The 19,945-nt window shown below is 42.7% G+C and overlaps 1 protein-coding gene across 2 annotated transcripts in view; it reads right to left on the bottom strand.

Moving 5' to 3' along the window:
* Positions 1 to 4,053: 4,053 nt before the first annotated feature.
* COMMD9 (COMM domain containing 9) overlaps positions 4,054 to 19,945 on the bottom strand; it is a 191,222-nt gene continuing 175,330 nt past the window's right edge. The window contains exon 6 of one of the 2 annotated variants that reach the window (XM_044082664.1): positions 4,054 to 4,582. In XM_044082664.1, the coding sequence (XP_043938599.1) occupies positions 4,445 to 4,582 (138 nt within the window). In that variant the 3' untranslated portion in view covers positions 4,054 to 4,444. The remainder of the gene's footprint in view (positions 4,583 to 19,945) is intronic. The other variant, XR_006366202.1, reaches the window with a different exon arrangement.

Below are 19,945 nucleotides of genomic sequence, written 5' to 3'. Positions count from 1 at the left end.
GCTCATGTCATTTATGGACAGAGGCAGTCTGTAAAATGACGCCGGGCTCCAAAACCCAAAGACCCACTACCTTGATACTACCCCATTCCATACAAGGGGAATTAAGGCACAATATTGTCATATCTTGGGCATTACTGACTAGGTTTGTAAAGGCTATTCTGCCATTAGCCTAGTAATCAACCATTTCTTTTTCTGCTCTGTAGTAGGCTTCCAGTTAGATCCGAGATCTCTTTAATGAAACACACTGCTATCCTGTTAAAGACAATTTCTTTTGACAGCAATAAAGCCACAGATAGCGAGTTATAGCTTTTCCTTTTAAGAGGACAAGTATGCCATAAACATACCACTTGGTTTCCTCAGAGTGTACTGTCTTATGGAAAGACCTCAAATCCCTACACTGCCACAAATTAAAAATGCACGACACACATTTTCTTCTCCCTACTAATCAGCTTCCTTGGGGTACCCCATATTAGGTTTGAATGATATTTCATGTTGCTTTCTTGTCCGATCTTATATTATCTTTACCCAATACATTTAAGCTTAATGACCAAGAAAAATCGTACAAAGCAAGGAATGTGTAGCCGTTTCCCCCCATGAAAGATCATAAAAACTATTGAGTTTTATAATAATTTACAGTTCTTTTGCTCTTTAGTGTCATTTTACTGCTGCCTCTCTTTCCAAGGGACCATGAACCTACCAAGCTTTTGGGAATTCTCAGCTTTTTTATACGGTAGTCTAACGGTGAAAAAATATCAGTAGCAGAAAGATACTGAGTTGAGGGCCTAAACTGATGGCTTTCTAAGTAAAGGAAAAGAAGATCTGGCATAACAACAGTAGTGCAAGCAAAAGATAATATTTTGAGGCCTAAAAATTGCATTACAGGATAGAGAGAGAAACAGAGAGAGTAAGTGTAGAAATAGCTCACCTTGTCCTCCCCCATCACCATGTCTTGGATTAGAACAAAATGAAAATTAGTTACAACTACCCGGAATGCAACAGACATGACTATAGCACAAAATTGCAAGACACACTTTTTTCAAGGTTCTAGATATTTTTTAAATAATCTTTGTTCTCAGCTAAGCTTCTTTTTACAAAACAGTGAACCTGCAACATTTCAAATGTTATAGTGAACAAAAAGTCTATGTTGCTGTTAGTTATTTAGCAAGTTTAAAGAAAGCCAAATTAGAATATAACCAGGCTAAAGAAAGCCAAATTAGAATATAATGTATTTCACGTTCTTAAAGCATACTGTTACCACCTTTATAAGTGTATTCCAGTTCTGCTTTAGTCTCGAAAATGTGTGTAAACTTATGACCTTTTCTATCTTAAAAATGTAAAATAAGATCAAAGGAAGGAAAATATACAACTCTAGTGTACAGAATGTAAAATATAACCTCTTGCATAGCTCACGATGAATCACAGACAAATCTCAATAAAATCTGGGACAAATACAGACATATATCAGGGACACTTAAAATATTAGTACTATTAAACTGAGGCTTTGGCAGAACATGACAGATGAAATAAAATACTCTAATTATTGTTATTATTTGACAAATGTAATGTACTACATTTTCTTCAAAAGTCTCCAATTTTAGGGAGGATTGACAAGGACAGAGCTAAAATTGGATTCAAAATGTGGGGCATTTCAGAGGTACAATCTCCTGAGCTAGCAAGGGTCACAAAATGCAATTACAGTCTACTTCGAAGTAGGTGACTAGAAATGTGAAAAGAAAGCAGACATTACAATGCAATCATTTAATAGATATAAGGAAGATCTTTACTAATGATACTTTCTGTTATTGTTGGGCTGATGCAATTAAGCATTCATCATTTTTAGTTGGAAGAACTGGTTTGGTTGCTTTTGCTGCAGGAACGTAAACTAAAAGAATAAGCTGATGTCATTTTTTTCCTGTAGAAAGAACTGATATAATCCGCAGTTCTCATAACAAGATGTGTATAAATATTTTAGCTTGGTCTCTGTTCCTTCTAAGTCTGCTTGGAAGACTTTGGCGTGTTCATGTAAGTGCTACAGCGTCATCTGCCTATATATTTTTTATTTTTTTTCCAGCTTAGAGGATGCAGATCCAGTATTCCTTATTAAATATTAGCCAGGATATTCCATTATCCATAGATCAGATTTTCTTGTGTAACCTTTGTCCAGTAAAACCAAATGTTATTTTGATCTTCCATTTATATTAAATATGCAGAGGAATAAAAAAGTGTGTAACTGCACTGTCTGCTTTATTGTTTCAGTAAGCTTTATTTATTTTAAGCTCTTGCAGCTGGTCTTTTTGTGTAGGCATTATTGTCATTTGTTATCTGAGATGACAGTTACCATTTTAAGAGTTTAGGTTAACAAGTTGTGGCTCTTGCCTCTACTTAGCTAAATCATTTGTACCTACTACTTAGACAAAACACAGATGTGTATAATTTTATATTTGGCTAAATCAAGAGCAGCAGCAGTTCGCTAGCAGTCATTGGCCATATCCAGAGTCACACCAGTATTTCTGTACCAGGATGAAAGCTATGGGAATTAGAAAATATTTCTAGTATTCCATGAAAAGTGTGTGTAAGTAAATAACTATCGTGAAAAACAGTTTCTGTGGCTAATGGGCACTGGAAGACACTGTAAATCACAATGGGAGGAAGGAGAAAAATATGCCTGTGGTTTAGGCAAACACCCAGCTCTGTAGGTGGCCTGTGTGCAGTCTAATCTAGGTGTGGATGTTGGAAGCCCATAACCAGAACAGTAAAAGCCTATTCTCTCTATGCTCTTGGGGCCAGGTTGCTTTTCATAACTAGATCAGCTAGACTTATGTGCACATTCTTTCTTTTATTTTAATCTGCTGGGTACCTGTAGTGAGCTTCAAGTGAACATGCTCTGGTAACAGCTAGGACCTTTCTTCAGAACCAGTTTGCGATTGTGGGATTCAAACCCCAACTGCGTCACCCACCTGCGTCATCCATCCTTCAAACTAGTGGCAGTCTTGCAATCACCCATGATAAGGAAAACTAAATTTAAAAAGAACAAAAAAAACAAGACCTGGATGGTCCAGATTGTAATACAGACTTTTACATTTTCTCTGGAAACCATGATGAGTTTTTTTTTTTTTTTTGTCTTTGTTTATTTTGTGTTCAAAATTCATTCTCATATGTATTCCATATTTTTGTCGTTACAAAAACTATGCACTCAATTCCAGAAAAAAAACACATTGTTGTAAAGAACTACGTTTAAACAGAATGACCTAGTGTCTTGTGCGACTTTGTCACCAAAATTTGTGTAATTTTATGAGCCTTTCTCTTGCAAATATAGAGTGCGATGAAAGAAAGGGAAATACATGAATCCAGGGTATGAAATGTAAAACGTAACCTCTTGCATGTTCTGCATTTCTCACAATGAATCAGGGAAAAATCCAGAAATAATCAGGGACATTTTTAATATATTAATACTATTAACCTAAGGCTCTGGCAGAATAGGACAAATGTGAATTAATATACATTTTTCTGATGTAAAAGGTATCTTAACTATAGTCATTTCTTACCAAGTGTAAAGCACCAACTTCTCCTCTAACCTCACCAGTTTTAGAAGGGATTATGATAGGGGAGGGGGGCACACAGAGGGAATGCCACACAATTTATATAACATGAACAGCCTGAATGGCATGGGACCAGATTTCATGTTTTTCTATTCTGTCCTCAAGCTTTCTTTAGCTAAGCATTACAGCTATTCATTGCACTGTTTATAGAGCTTAACTTCACTACTCAGAAAAGAAATGGACCAAAGCTCACGGAAACAAACGATCCAGTTACTACTGAAAGTAAAGGAAATAGTTCATTTTCATGCATTAAAAATGCAGCACAAACCTTTTCAGCTTGTTCTAGTTCTACTGCCAGATTAACAGCAAACTGAATTTGAGGTTTAATTTTAACAGGATGTTAGACTAGACTACTGCATGAATTAAAAAAAAATATTAACTCACTTGTCACTCAACTAAGTAGCCGTTAAATTTAACATATCTTTTAGTGAAAGAAGGGTACTAGCACTGTATGTACGAATATGACCAGTGGTTTATTTGATGTGTGCCCTCTTCCATATACAAGAGCAAGAAATAGGCTACCCTCAATGATAAACTAAGTAGAGGGACCCACATATAATAAACACAACTTTTGATCACCATATAATGGTTTGAACAAAGGGTTCAGAATAGATTTTCATGAAGCCAAATCTCAACTCCACAAAACGAGGAAAAACTGTATACAGCTGTTCTCATAAACAGTAAATTTATCTCTATATGTGACCATCACAACTCTAGACATGACATTACTGTTGTCAGCAAAATGGTTTACAAACCAGCAGTGCTACAACCTTTGAAATGGCCTGTGGCATTTTCTTTTTCAAAGTGATGAAAATTTCCAGCTGCACACAAAATTCTTTTGTCATTTATTTTGCTACAGCAGAAAGTTGGTCTCGTATCCTTCCAAGTCCATCCAACATAGTATCCAGAGTTTCCTTACTTAATTCTACTGTGACTGTAGAAATCACTGGCTTATTTCCACACAGGCTGGCATCTTCTTGAATCTGAAAAGAAAAAAAAACAAACTTCAGTCAACTTCACAAAACAAGCAGTTCAAATACTTTCAACTGCATGAAGGAAGATACATTTCCCTTTTTGAAGGGAAAAAAAAACAACATTTTTGGTTCATCTAATGGATCGACTGTGTATCCGAAAACTTTTGAACTCAGGTACTGTCATAATGCAAAGTATTCAAAAGTAATGTCATTTTGTATTACAGCTAACATCTTGGCAAAAGTAACACTTTGTTTGCTCTGAATAAGGCTGAAACAAACAAATATCACAATAAGAACACAAAAAGGTGAATTAAGCTTTTTAGACCACACAATGAGTAAACAGGTTCAGCCTTGACCCTAAGTAGGCCTGAACAGCATAATGGAAAATGTAATTTCAGACACCTTTTAAGATCATTTTATAACATATTCAAGTAAGGCTCATGCAGCATGTTAAAAACTAAAATGCCAAGCACCATGATAGGGTTTCAACTTTCCTATCACATGATTCTTGGCTCAAAGACTGGTTATTTGTACATGGAAATGTTAAGTATATTCCCTTATATTTCTGATAATTATTTGGCTCACTATTTCTTTTTCAGAGAAAGCCCAAGCTTAGACATTACAAATTTTAGAAAAAACTAAACAAGATCAACAACTTGTCACACAAAGGAAGGGCACACAAACCAGTAATGCCATTTTCAACTCTGTGGGGGGTTGTACTCATCTGAATACTGGTAGAGATTTCTGCAACTTAGCTGCATCTCATCTCACCTTTCCTCTCCTTTAAAAGTCCTACACTCTTATCTCTCTCTCTAAACCTCCTACCTACTTCAACTATTATCATCGAAATTATCCCACCTGAATTACATACTGCTATATACTTTTCATCTAATTCTCTATACTCCAAGCATATCCTTTTTCCCTCCATATCGAAATGCCTTATTATTATTATTATTATACGTGCATCATTATTTCTATGTATAAGATATAGCCACTTGCATCTTTGACAATTTTACTTTATATCAACCTTGTTTATGTTATATTTTCTGCAAAGTTTTGTTTTTTTGTATGTAACACAGCTTTTCTTCCTGGGCGTTTGCTGAAAATGGGCATCTGTCCACTCGGACTATCCAGGAAAATAAATAAAAGCAGAGCTTGTTTGGGCTAAACCTGTCAGGAAAGTTAATTCAAGCTCGATAGAAATGAGCATCAACACTCAGCAATAAAGAAGTTACGTCTTACCATAAAGTTCCATCTGTGTTGTCGATCTTCAGCTATTCTTGACTGATGGATTATGGTTCCGATCCTCGGAACCAATCCAGCTGTTATATAGCTCGTGACAGCCAAAAACCAATCCAGTTAAAGGTCTCCCAATAATGCCCCCTCTACATTACCTCAGATCGAGTTTGCAATCTTATAGAAGAGAATATATCCATATCCATATAAACACATAGACAGAAATTAAACCACCATGAAGAAGCCATGTTCAAGGAGTATCTTAACCGAAATCACAGGACAAAAATCGTTCCAACAGGAGTCCTCAGGAGGAGAAAGAAGGGAGGGATGTCAAGAACAGATGAAGATTGACAACACATATGGAACACTACGGGTAAGACATTACTTCTTTATCTGATGTTGTCAATCTTCATCCATTCTTGACTGATGGAACAGAGTCCCTAGCTACTTTAGATCCTAGGTGGCACTACGGAAAAATATTCCTGAGAACCAAGGTGGCTCTTCCCCTGGAGACCAAATCCCATTTGTAATAAATAATAAAGGTATGCGGAGTAGCCCATGCTGCTGCTGCTGTGCATATTTCATCCATGGAAGTCTTCAAATTATAAACAGCTGAAGTAGCCATGAATCTGGTGGAATGAGCCTTAATTGGCATTTGGTAATTTTAGACTGTTTTTTGTTATAAATGAAAGTAATGCAATCTCTTAGCCATTTTGACAAGGTAGCCTTAGAGAAAGATTTTCCTTAGGTTATACCAGCAAACAAAATAAATAACTGTTCTGATTTCCTGAATTCTTTAGTTCTGCTGAGGTAAAATGTAACTGTCTGTGTACGTCTAACAAGTGTAGGCAGTATTCACCTTTGTTGGTAAAATTTGGAAAGAAGACTGGTAAGTCTATAGTCTGACTGATGTTGGAATTTGAAAGCACCTTTGGAAGAAAGGATGGATTGGTCCCGAGTGTAACTCTACCCTATGGTAAATTAAGGGAGGGGGCTTTGAACACAAGGTTTGCAATTCAGAAACTTGTCTTGCAGAGGTCAGAGCTATAAGCAGAAGTGTTTTCCAAGACAGAAACTTCAAATCAAAAGTAGAAGCCAGTTCAAAGGGAGTAAAGTACCAGTGATTGCAAAACAACAGTCAGGTCCCATGGGAGTAGAGGATCTTTAAATGGTAGCTTTAATCGAATAGTTCCCGTGAGGAAGACCTTGCATAGTTTATGTGAAATTAAAGGTAGGTCTCCGAAAACATTATGAAAATTAGAGATGTCAGCTAAAATTACCTTAACAGTAAAAGCAGCAGCTCATTTTGCAAAAAAGGATGGCCAGAAATTCTAATACTTTTTCCACTGGAGTTGAAAAGGGGTCAAGACCATTATCACAAGTCCAGATTGAAAACCTCTTCCACTTACTAAGGTAGAGTTCCTTGGTGGATAGTTTATGTGATGCAAGCAAAGTTTTTCTCACCAGGGATGGTATATCATTGTGCCTGGCAACTAATGGAATTGGAGGAACCAAGCAGTTAGCGTGAGACTTTGAAGACTGGGACGTACCAGTCCCTGAGGGTGAGACAGAAGGTCTGGAACTGGGTCCAAAACCCATGGACGCTGAACTAGATGAGGCCATAGGAAGGGAAATCAAATTTGTTGAGTCCAGTAGGGTCCAATGAGAATTACTTTTCTTCTCAACCTGGCTGCTTTCCTTGAGAAAAAGTAGAATCAAAGGGAAAAGAGGAGACCCGGGGGGCAATCGAGGAGAACAGCATCTCTCAGGTACTCCCCCTCAGGGGAGATTAGGGCAAAATACTTCAGCACTTGTTGCTTTGGGGTGAAGCAAAAAGGGTCATAGCTACGAAAGACCTTCTTCGCTATTATGGGATTGAGAGACCACTCATGAGGTAATAGAATGCACCTGCTCAGTTTGTCCACCATCACGTCTGAACTCCCAGGGATGTGAGTTGCTATCAGAAAGCGGTTGGAGGCAATGGCCCAATGCTACACTTGGAGGGCTTCTCGACAGAGTTGATAGGATCTGGTTCTCCCTTGTTTGTTAATATACCAGACTACAGACATGTTGTCTGACTGAACTGCAATTGTTCCTTGAGGGAGGAAACAGTGAAATGCTTGCAACGCCAGAAACACCACCATCGACTCCTGCACACTGATATGTAGATTGGCCTCTAACATGGACAAAGAGTCTTGGACTGTCTTTCCCAGACAACCCACCCCCCCCACTCCATCTGGGAAGAATCTGTGGTCACTATGGCTTTGAGTTGAGAAGGGATAAAGGGGCGGCCCAGAAGAATTTGCTTGGATTCCATCCACCAGGACAGGTCTTTTTTGTAGTGACTGGTGAGAATTATAATATGGCGCATCGGGTGAGTTAGTATGGACTACTGATTCGCTAGTAGCCACTATTGTTATCTCATGTGATATCTCGCTAAAGGGACTAGAGTTATCACTGCTGCCATGGACCCTAATGCCTGAAGAACCAGTTGAGCTTGTACTTTGTTTGAAGTCAGGAAAGAATGAACCTGAGATTTTATTCCGTACAACCTGTGAGCAGGTAGGGAGGCTACGCAAGATTGCATGTTTAGACGCGCTCCGATAAATTCCATATCCTGAGGAGTTATCAGCTGGGACTTTGATTGTGATGCCCAAGTTCATGAACAACTGCAAGATGATTTCTATTGCTTGTAGCAGTAGATGCCTGGTGGAAGCAGTGGTGATCCAGTCATCTAGACATGGAAACACCTGGAATCTGTGATGTCTCAAGTGAGCTGCTACTGCTGCTATACATTTCGTGACCACTCTGAGGGCTGTGGTGAGACCAAAAGGCAGCACCCTGAAATGACAGTAATGGTCTCCTAGCCAGAAGCAAAGAAACCTTCTTGAGCGTTTGTTCATTTTTCTGTGGTAATACACGTCTTGAAGGTCACGGAGCACATCCAATCATTTTCTTCCAGAAAGGGAAGTACAGACTGAACCGTGGCCACCCAGAATTTGGACTGTTGAACAAATTTGTTTAGAATGCTGAGATCCAGAATTGGTCTCAGGTCCCCTGTCTTTTTTGGCACTATAAAGAATTCTGAGGAACGTCCGGATCCTCTTTGGTCTGGTGGGACTTCTTGGATGACTCCCTCGATCCCAAGTTCTGCAGGCCACCTCTGCCTCTAAGACAGTGTCTTTCGTTTGAGCCCCCCCCCCCATCCTGAGGGGAGTCTGTACACACGTGTCCTGCAAAGGCTTCCGGGATTTCTTAAATCACATCTTCCCATTCCTATTTTTCATGGTGGTCCTATCCTGTTTTTTTACCTATCTTCCCGCTCCTCTGCTTCCTGGAATAGGCTCATTGAGGAGCAGAAACTGTCTTTCCATCTTTCTCACACTTGGATAGAGTTTTCTTAACTTTGGGGCCTAACAAATATGATCTGTAGGGAGCATTGAGAAAGGAAGATTTGAAAGCCTCAGCAAACTCACACAGGCACATCCAAGCATGTTGCTGACTAGAAATGCCTGAACCGGCTGACCTGGTTGTCCCTTGGGCTGCATGTGCAATAAGCCTCATGGACAAATCAGATATAGACTTCAGGGTAGCTAGCTGGGAGGCCACTTTTTCCTGTACCCCCTCAGCTACAGCTCCTGCTAGGGTGTTCGATAGCTCTTTTATCAGATCCCACTGGAGCCTAGTAAAATGTGCAATGAAGTTCAAGGACCTAATAGTAAAGGTCGATGATGCGTAGACTCTATTCCCAAATCTGTCTATCGCCCTCAACTCTCGGTTAGGGGGATGAACAGTGGAACTTTCCTCAGCTAGTTCCTTTTTAGTGGCAGTCACCACCACATAGGCATCTAATGCTAAGCCTTTCACCCAATGTTGGTGATCCTCAGGTGCTGAGAGTATTCTATCCAGTCTACGGGGAATAGGTTCTATCAAATGAGGAGCCTTCCAAGCCGGCTGAGCAATCAGCTTAATTAGACAGTCAGTGGGAGGAGTCACCCAGGAAGTAGATGGGTGAGCTCCAAAGCCCTGCAAGTACACAGATTCCTCAGAGGAAAGGTCTTTGGACTTCCAGTTACCCCTCTGTTTGAGGATTTCCAGGATGTCTCCAAAAGAGACATCTTCCGCAGGTGACTGGGGGGAACCATCCCCATCATCGAAATCTGTGTCCTCAGTAACAGACTCTTCAGGGGAGTCTAGGTGTTTCCTCTTACACAGTCTATTCCAAGGGGGACTTGTCAGTGGGAATATCTTTGGAGGACTCAAAAAGAAGGGTGATTTTTGGACAGTAATTCTTGCAGCCCTGGAGCTCGCTGTCTGGGAACGGAGGTTGGTGTAAGTTCTGGAAGGACAGGGGTCAGAGGATGAGACTTTGGTAACATAGGAGCCACCTGAGAAGTAGCAGTGGTCAAGGCTCTCTCTATGGCTTGGAAAGCAGACCCCCCCCCCGAGGAGGGATGGGAGCCTGGAACCAAGACCGACAGACTTGGAATCGGGGTCACACCCCACCTCCAAGCTCGGAGCCGAAGAAAGACCTGCAGCCGGCACAGAAAGAAGTGGTAAGGTCAACTCTGAATAAAAAACAGGAGATGACTCAAACCCCCCGGACCTGACAGCAGAGGACCAATCTCAGGGACCGATCGGTTCCGATGGCACTGAGGGAGTCAGAGCCGTGCCCGGAACTGAAAACAAAGATGTTTTTGCCGCCCAAACCATTGTAGCCTGTGTGGTTGGAGTCAACAGCTCTACACCTGTGAGGAAGTCAGAGGAGGAATATATGTATGGGTACTGGGAGAAAACTCCCCTGCTCCAGGAGGGAGAGAGGGCTGAGAAGATGGAGGAAGACCCCCGTCAGAAGCTGGTCCACCAACCTCACTACATCAAGTTCAGAGACTCCTGGTGGAGTGAATGGACAATCCTGAGGGAGAATCAGGTCTAAGAAGAGGCTTTGAAGTTGACCCAGAAAGGGGTTGACCGTGGGGGAGTATCTTGTCCTGGGTGTATGGAATGCTTCAGTCTTCAGCACCGGGGGATACGTTACAGACTGCAGCATAGCAGGAGATGTCAGTACTGACATTTACCGTTGTAAAACATGTTTTTGAAACTTCAGTTTCCTTCAAGAAAACATCATAGTCTGATACCATATGGGCCAACCTAATAGCTTGCCCCTCACAAGATTCACTTTTTGATGGTGGGGGTGGGAACTCAAATACTATAAGTATTGCTGTGGGTACGCTTTCTACATATGTTGGATTTAAAGCTTTCATCTATTTTGGGAATAATTGTACCAAAATAAATTATTTTAGAACTACTGCATGTATAAGTAAATCTTAAAAATTATGTTGTGTTATTAAGCTACTCTATAAACTGATTTATACCTTCTTCCGGTCCTGACCATAAGATAAACATATTATCCAGGTAGCGAAGGTGTAATCTACAAAATTTGTAAAATTCACTAGGAAATATGTGTAAAAGCTCCCAAGCATATAAAACTAGTACATGCTGACCCCGTTGCTACCCCAGAAATGTGCTTGAAAGATTCACCCTCAAAATATAGAAATTTTTTTTAGAGTACCATCAATATAAATTCTTCAATTGTCCTGATTTTATCAGGTATACCAGGGTTTAAAAATTGCAACTTTAAAAGTCCTTCACGGAACAATTCCATACTTTATTCTATACATGATGGGTTTTACAATAGAGGCTACCTAATGCATTTGATTGAGAAAACTGTAAGAGAAGTTGTGGGCAATAGGCACAGAAGTTTAAACCAACTCTGGATATAGGCTTAAATAATAAAAGCAGCAAAAACAGTGGTTCCACATTTGGAACTGTCACGGTACTGAAATACAATAATGAATTTCACGAAATTAGATCATTTACTGAAAAGAACTGGAACATTCTGAGATCTAGCCCATCAGTTTACACAGTAGTAGGGTGACAACCTAAAATAGTTAGAAAAGTTTCGAGGAATTTAGAGTCTTTTCCAAAATGGAGGAACTTTAAATGAGACAATTATTTATGAAAAGACAAAAAAATGTGGAAATTGCAAACAGCGTGCAAACATACTACAGATGGATCAATGATTAATAAATGAAGATAATGTTAGGTTTATTAAAGGAAATTGTATTATGACAGTTGTTGTTTACTTAGCTAAATGTAAGGCATGCCCATCATTTTACATAGGGAAGACAGGGAGGGCACTGGGAAAATGAACATAGGAGCATAACTACGATATAAAAAATAGAAATAATGCCAGTGCTCTATACACTCTTGCCTTTGTCCAGGGTTCAAAGGTTTCAGCTTTTGTATTTTGGATAAAATTATCATTAACCCTCAAGGAGGTGACTGGGACAACAAACTCAAACTTAAGGAACTTTTTTTGGCAGCTTAAATTTAATGCCAGTGCACCACCAGGGTTAAATGAAACCATTTCTGTAAAACCTGTTTTAAAATTAAGGGCAGACAGCTCTATTTATTTATTTACATTTGTTGATCAGGAGTGCCCGACTGGACGTAGGTCCATTTTCAGCGGAGGTCCGAGGAGAAAAGCTCCACAGTTAAAATAAACAGACAGTAGTTGCATTGGATTACATAGCGATTAACAATTTCACATAGCAATTAATTACAAACATATTTACAGATGAAGAACATAGTACATCAGTAGACAATTAGAATCTTTATCTGCGAAGTACATAACAGACATTAAGAAGTTATGTACCTACCATAACGTTCCATGTTAGTTGTCTTCTTCTCGCCTTCTTTCTTGCTGGTTGGGTTCGGAGCCGATCCTCGGCTCAGACTCGGCCATCTACTAAAGCTCGAGAGCTAATTACTGGCTCGAGGCCTCCCCATATCCCACAATGCTTGGCACTAGATACCCAGATCTCGTTTGGCAGAGCTAACACCATAGAAAATTTTCAAGGACACCTGTCCAAACTACAAGGTTTACCTACAGTAGTAAAACAGAGGAAGGACGTAACCCAGATAAGAATTAGCCAGAGGAAGAAGGCCTCAAAAAGGGACTCTTCTCGGTCTGTCCAGGCTAGGGGGATGGAGGGTGGGATGCAAGAAAGAAGGCGAGAAGACGACAACTAACAAGGAACGTTATGGTAGGTACATAACTTCTTAATGTTAAGTTGTCTATCTCACCTTCATTCTTGCTGGTTGGGACAGCGTCCCTAACACCTTAGTCCTGGGTGGCTCATCGGAACAGACTCTTGAGCACAGTGGAACCAAAATCAGCTCTACTCCTAGAGGCCATATCCAACTTATAATGTGAAATGAAAGTATGATGAGTGGCCCATGTGGCTGCAACACAAATAGATTCCATTGGTAGTCTTGCTTGAAAAGCTACCGAAGTAGCTAACGCTCTGGTGGAATGACCTTTAGGTTTAGTAGAGAGTTCTTTATGTCTCAGTTGATAAATCAAAGTAATAATAGAGGACAACCACCTGGATAAGGTTACTTTAGAAACTGGCAGTCCCTGTTTTCCCTCAGCATAGGACAGGAAAAGTTGGTCTGATTTTCTTGTTTGCTTAGTCCTATCCAAATAAAAATGTAATTGCCTATGAACGTCCAATTGGTGTAACTTTTGTTCAGCTTTGTTCGAATAGTTAGGAAAAAAGACAGGTAGATCAATAGCCTGATTCAGGTTTGTTTCGGAAGGTATCTTGGGCAGAAACGAAGGATTAGTCCTGAGTGAAACTCTATCCTTATGAAATACAAGGTAAGGAGGACAAATACAGAGGGCTTGAAGTTCCGAAACTCTCCTAGCTGAGATGATGGTAACTGAAAAGAGAGTCTTCCAGGAGAGTAATTTTAAGGAACAGGAAGCCGCAGGTTCAAAAGATGGAAGAATCAAGGAAGCTAATATCAAGTTTAAATCCCACGGAGGCGGGGGATCTCTGACCGGGGGCCTAAGCAAAATAGTCCCTTTAAGAAAGGCCTTGCAAAGTTTGCGGGACATGATGCTTGTTTCTGACAGGCCAGTGTGGAAATTTGCAATAGCAGCTAATTGGACCCTAATGGTGGCAGACGAGGAGCCAGCTTGAAAAAGTTCTGCTGAAAAATCTAGAATGTGATGGACAGGGGCTGTAAAGGGATCTATATTCCTAGCCTCTGCCCAGAAAGAGAAATGTTTCCACTTACTAGCATAAGTCTTCCTGGTGGTAGATTTGTGTGAAGAAAGGATGATTTCATGTACCGGCTGAGAAATATGTGGAAGCCTGGCTAAGGTTGGAAGTGGAGCAACCAAGCCGTGAGGTTGAGAGACTGAAAGGATCAGTGCAGCCCGCCCGACTGATGGACCAGGAGGTCTGGCACTGGGTCCAGATTCCAAGGCTGCTCCAGCAGGTGACGATGCAGGAATGGGAACCAAATTTGTCGAGGCCAGTAAGGGGCAATGAGGATCATCCTGGATCCCAATGCGGTCGCCTTCTGAATTAGTTTGGGAATTAGGGGAAAAGGTGGGAATGCATACAGAAGACCCCGGGGCCAATCGTGAACTAGAGTGTCGCTGGGGGAGTGGCCGGGAAGGGGGAAGAGAGTGAAGAAATCATTGCACTTGCTGTTGAGAGGAGTTGCGAAAAGGTCGCAGCAAGGTTGACCCCATCTGCGGAAAAATTTGTCCGCTACTGACTGATTGAGAGACCACTCGTGAGGCATGAGAATAGATCTGCTTAGCCTGTCCGCTATGACGTTGGACTTCCCAGGGATGTGTGTTGCTATCAGAAACCGTTGAGAGGAGATCGCCCACGGCCAGAGTTTGAGTGCTTCTCGACATAAGGGATAGGACTTGGTTCCGCCCTGCTTGTTGATGTACCACACTACAGACATATTGTCTGTTTGAATTGCAATAGTCCCGGTGGGTAGAGAGTCCTGAAGAGCTTGCAATGCTAAAAGCACCGCTCTCATCTCCAAGACGTTTATGTGCAGGTGGTACTCTAGAGTTTGCCAAGTGCCCTGGACAGTCCTGCCCTGAAAATGCCCCCCCACCCGATCAGGGAGGCATTTGTGGTCACTGTGGCAACAGGAGGAGGAAGAACAAATGGTCTGCCCTGGAGTACTAGAGGGAAGACCATCCACCAAGCCAGGTGGTCTTTGCATGATTGAGTGATTATTATCTTATGAGACATCGGCAGTTGCTGAAAGGACCACTGGGTAAAAAGCATCCAAAGAAGAATCCACATGTGAAAACGAGCCAGGGGGAACTAGTATGATTGTTGCTGCCATGAGACCCAACGTTTTTAGTACAAACCTGACATGAATCCTCTTGCACTGTAGTAAGACCTGCACATGCCGGCGAATGTCTGACACTCTGTCTAGAGGAAGTTTTGCGGACAGATCTTTTGCATTTAATCTTGCGCCTATAAAGGTTATAGACTGACAAGGCGACAATGCAGATTTTTCAAAACTTATTGAGATACCTAGCTCGGAGCAAGTTTGGATGGTATAATCCCTGGCTCACAGTAGCTGATGCCTGGTGGAAGCAGTAAGGAGCCAGTCGTCTAGATATGGAAACACCTGGAATCCTCGCCATCTCAGGTGAGCCATAACCACTGCCATGCATTTGGTGAGCACCCTGGGCGCTGTGGTGAGACCAAAGGGCAGGGCTCTGAATTGATAGTGACTGGCTCCCAGCCGGAAGCGGAGAAACCTTCTGGAGCGCCTGTCCATTTTGATATGGTAGTATGCATCCTGAAGGTCTATGGAGCACATCCAATTGTCCTGACCCAAAAAGGGTAGAATGGACTGAAGCGTGACCATCCAGAACTTCGTTCTTTGAACAGATTTGTTTAACCTGCTGAGTGTCTTTTTTGGTGTTGGGACTGGCTGGATGGCCGTTTTTTTTAGCAGTTTTGAAATTTCTGGTACTGCTTGTTCCCTTAGACCGGGTGGAACATCTGGAAGGGACTCAGTTCTTTGTACAGGGGTGTGGACAAAAGGGATTTTGTAACCCTCGGATATGATGGACTGTATCCATTTGTCTTGTGTGAGGAGTTGCCAGGCTTCTGGGTACAGTGACAATCTTCCCCTGACTGCTTCCGAAGGTGGACAGTCGGGCAGCCCCTCAGGGGTGCTGAAAGGGTTTGTCAGAGAAAGATTCTCTGCTACCCTGATTTTGTGGACCACCTCTGCTCCTCGGGCGGCATCTATTATTGTTCCCTCCCCTTCCCCTGGAGGGAAACTCACCACGTGTGTCAGGCACGACTCCCTGGGGTTTCCGAAACCACATTTTCCCACTCTTCTGACCTTTAGGGTATGGTCTAGAGGGAGTAGAAAAACGGACTCCCACGGCAGAGAGAGTCTTGCCTTCCTGCTCACACCTGGTAAGGGTATCCTTCACCTGTGGTCCAAACAGAGCCGAACCATCGAAGGGGGTATTGGTGAAGGATGCCTTAAAGGGGTCAGCAAAGTTACATAACCGCATCCAGGCATGTCTTCTCAAAGCCACGCCTGTACCTGCGGCCCTACTCACCCCATTGGCTGCATAAGAAATGAGCCGCATGGAGGAGTTGACGATTGAGTTAAGGGTCACCAGCTGGAGTTAAACTTATCTTGAGCCCCCGCAGCTGATGGATCCTGAAGGATATCACCCAGTTCCTTGAGAAGATCCCTTTGAAGGCGGGTGAAGTGGCACAGATAATTCAGCGACCACATGGAAAACGTCACTGAGGAAAACATCCGCTTCCCGTACCTGTCCATTGTCCTAGACACTTTATTAGGTGGATGGACAGGCACCGAAGGGTCAGCCAACTCCTTCTTTGTGGCTGCTGCCACCACCATGGCATCAACGGGGACATCTTTTGTCAAAAACTGTTTGTTGGGTGGGGCTGTAATGAACTTAGTGGGCCTACTGGGAGTTGGTTCCACTGTGTCTGGGGCTGACCACGCCCTTCGAGCCACTACTTCCATGAGCGGGTCGAAGGGTGGAGACACCCAGGAGGTGGAAGGGCGAGAACCAAATGCATCCAGGTATACCGACTCGTCCTCGGAAGGGTTAAGGGCAGTCCAGTTCCCCCTCTGCTTAAGGATCTCTAGGATGTCTGAAAAAGAGACATCCTCAGAGGGGGATCTTGGGGACCCTTCTGAATCCTCCAAGTCGGTATTAGACGTGACTGACACGGGGGAGTCGACATGTTTCTTCTTACATTTTCTCTTCCAAGGGGGCTCCTCTGAAAGATCAGGGGAGGCCTCGGAAGAGGAAGATACGCCCAATGGGACGACCTGGAGCATCTGTTCTCCACGCTTGGGGTCAGGCGGGTGGGCAGAGACCGATGCAGGCACCATGGGGGGAGGAGCCGAAGGGGCCGATCGAGGAGCCGACTCAGGAGTCAGCACGCTCCTCATGACCTCGAAGACACCCCTATCAGGCAGAGCAGAAGGTCCCCGCTCCGAAGAGACGTGAACCCCTCCCTGCAATGAGAGGGATGGCTCCGAGGCCAATGTCGGGGCCAAGCTCACCTGCACCGAAGCCCCGAGAGGGAGTCCTGGCGCCCAGATCCCTCCAAGGAAGGAACCATTGAAGAGATCGGAGCCGACGAAGGAGCCGAAAGGTGTGGTATCGGCTCAGACATTTCCAAGATTCGAGCCCCAACCAACTCCAGCTCCAAACGCAAAGGGGGAGTCGGAGGAGGAATTGCTGAAGACACCGGGACAGCCACAGTCTGTTGAGAAGGGCTGGTTAACATTTGGGCCAGGGCCTGCAATTTAAGGAGTCTACGGACCACCCTCTCCAAGTCATGATCAGATAAGCCTGGAGGACTGAGAGGAGTGGGACCTATGGCTTCATTCAGACTGAAGCAATGGTGACCTTGGAGCCGAACAAACCGATTCCAGGGAAGGGGACCTTGAACGTTTTCAGCCCAAAGATGGTTCCGACACTAAAGTCGGAGTCGATTGAGGTCTAGAGATGTCGGCTCCAGCCGGAACCGAAGAGGAGGAAGATGCTCCGCCAAGCGACGGCTCTGAACTGGGAGCCGACGGTTTGGCGGGCTTTGAGGATTTCCCTGACTGAGGCTTCACCGGGGATCCCTCTGGCTTAAGTAAGCCTCTCAAAATAAGCTTGTTCCTACGCTCCTGCAGGACTCTCGGGCTGAAGGCGTGACAGACTGAGCAGGAGTCCTGCAGGTGTAGGGAACCCAAGCAATACACACAAGAAGTGTGACCGTCTGTCAGAGACATCTTCTGACAGCACGAGTCACACTTCTTGAAGCCTGAAACTTTACTATCCTTGGACATACTGGCAAGGGGATACTAAAGAGGGAAAAAGTAAACTAGTGCTTAAACAATGCACACGGAAACACTCACACACCCGCACTAGTTAAGCTAACAATAATAACTACAAAAAACTATCACCACACTTAATAACAACAACAACTATCCTTAATACAAATATACAAATACTATAAGGCTAAACACTACTCCTATGAAGTACCAAAGGGGTGGGGTTAGCCACTAAAGAGAAGAAACAATGGGGTGGAGAAACTCTCTAACAAAAAACGATTTTCCTAGTTGGGATAAACTAGGGGATACACAGTCTAACTACACTAAAAGGGAAGACTATCTATATATACTAAAAATACAAGGTAAATTTTTAGCTAATAATACAAAAAAAAGGAATAATACGAACTGAGCCAGTAAAATCGCAACCTCGTAGCTGAAGCGGCAAAAGAGATCTGGGTATCTAGCGCCAACCATTGTGGGATATTTGGAGGCCTCGAGCCAGTAAATAGCTCTCGAGCTTTAGTAGATAGTCGAGTCGGAGCCGAACCCAAACAGCAAGAATGAAGGTGAGACTGACAACTTAATATCAAATGTTACAAGAAGATGTTACTGCTGTATAATAAGTACTAGGCTTATGAGCATCTGAGCTTGCTATAATCAAGGTAGTTAGTGGAGTGGAAAGAAAGGTAGTGGTTGGATGGTGTGGGTGACATTAGAGTGGGAGTTGCAAGGGCATAGCCAGCATGTTTTTAGGTGCGTTTTAGTAAAGTTTTGAAGTGGGTGCATGATGGCACGGAGGTAACTGTGGGTGGGAGGGAGTTCCATAATTTGGCTATGGCGCAAGAGAATAGTGCTTCACCAGCAGAGTTAATGGCTTTAGTGATCTGCAAGTGATTTTTGCTGCTGGATTTTAGTGATCTCGTGGTGCGATAAGGTTGGAGTAGATTCTGGAGGGATGGGACATTTAGTGGATGGTTTACTAGTTTGTGGGCGAGTGAGAGTTGATACCATTGAAGGAGGTGAAGGAGTTCAAGCCAGCCCAGTTCAGCAAGTGAGAGAGGTAGGATGCCCCTGTGGCGAATTTGGCGATTTTGTTGTAACAGGTCTCTAGTTTGTTGATCGCATTGCCTTAGGTTGGTATATATTGGAGAGGCATAAAGTAGGGTGGAGATAAGGTAGGAATTTGCTATTGAAATCTTTGCTGCTTTGGTGAGAAGTTGCTTATTTCTGTATAACGCTCCTAGTTTTTTGTGGACTTTTTTATGGTCATGGATATATGAATGTCAAATTTTAGTTTATTGTCTATTTCCACTCCTAGCAATTTGGTGTGTTCAGTTGGGTATATAGTGGTGTTGTCTTTTGCTGTGATGTTAAAGTGAGAGTTGTTTTGAGTATGTTTGGTGGGTTGGAAGATGAGTAGTTTGGTTTTGTTTGGGTTGAGTATTAATTGGGCATCGGATAACCAAGTTTCAACAGAGGAAAAGTCTTCCTGTGTGACTTTTTGCAGTTTGGGTAGGGACTGGGCTGAGCAGATGATGGTTGAGTCATCTGCGTATTGTATGAGTGTGCCATGTTTGGTGGAAGAGGCTAGATTACTGGTGAAAACAGAGAAGAGTAGGGGTCCAAGGATGGATCCTTGGGGAACCCCTATGGAAACAGGTAGTTGGGGAGATATGTCATTCTGCCATACAATGGATTGTTGGAGGTCAAACAGGTAACTCTGAAACCAGTTGGTGACTGATTGAGAGAAGGATAGGTTATTGAGGACAGAGATGAGTTGTTTGTGTGGGACCATGTCAAATGCTTTAGATAGGTCTAGGAAAGATAGCCATTGTTTTTATGCTGACGGATAGTGTTAGTAAAGGAGAATAAGGCAGTGGTGGCGCTATGGTTTGGTCTGAAACCATGCTG

This window comes from Protopterus annectens, chromosome 9.part0 (genome assembly GCF_019279795.1).
Source record: "Protopterus annectens isolate FY-2018-M chromosome 9.part0, PAN1.0, whole genome shotgun sequence".
In the NCBI taxonomy this organism is placed as follows: domain Eukaryota; kingdom Metazoa; phylum Chordata; order Ceratodontiformes; family Protopteridae; genus Protopterus; species Protopterus annectens.
The sequence above is the reverse complement of the archived record's forward strand: the minus strand, read 5'-3'. Positions and strand labels throughout refer to the sequence as shown.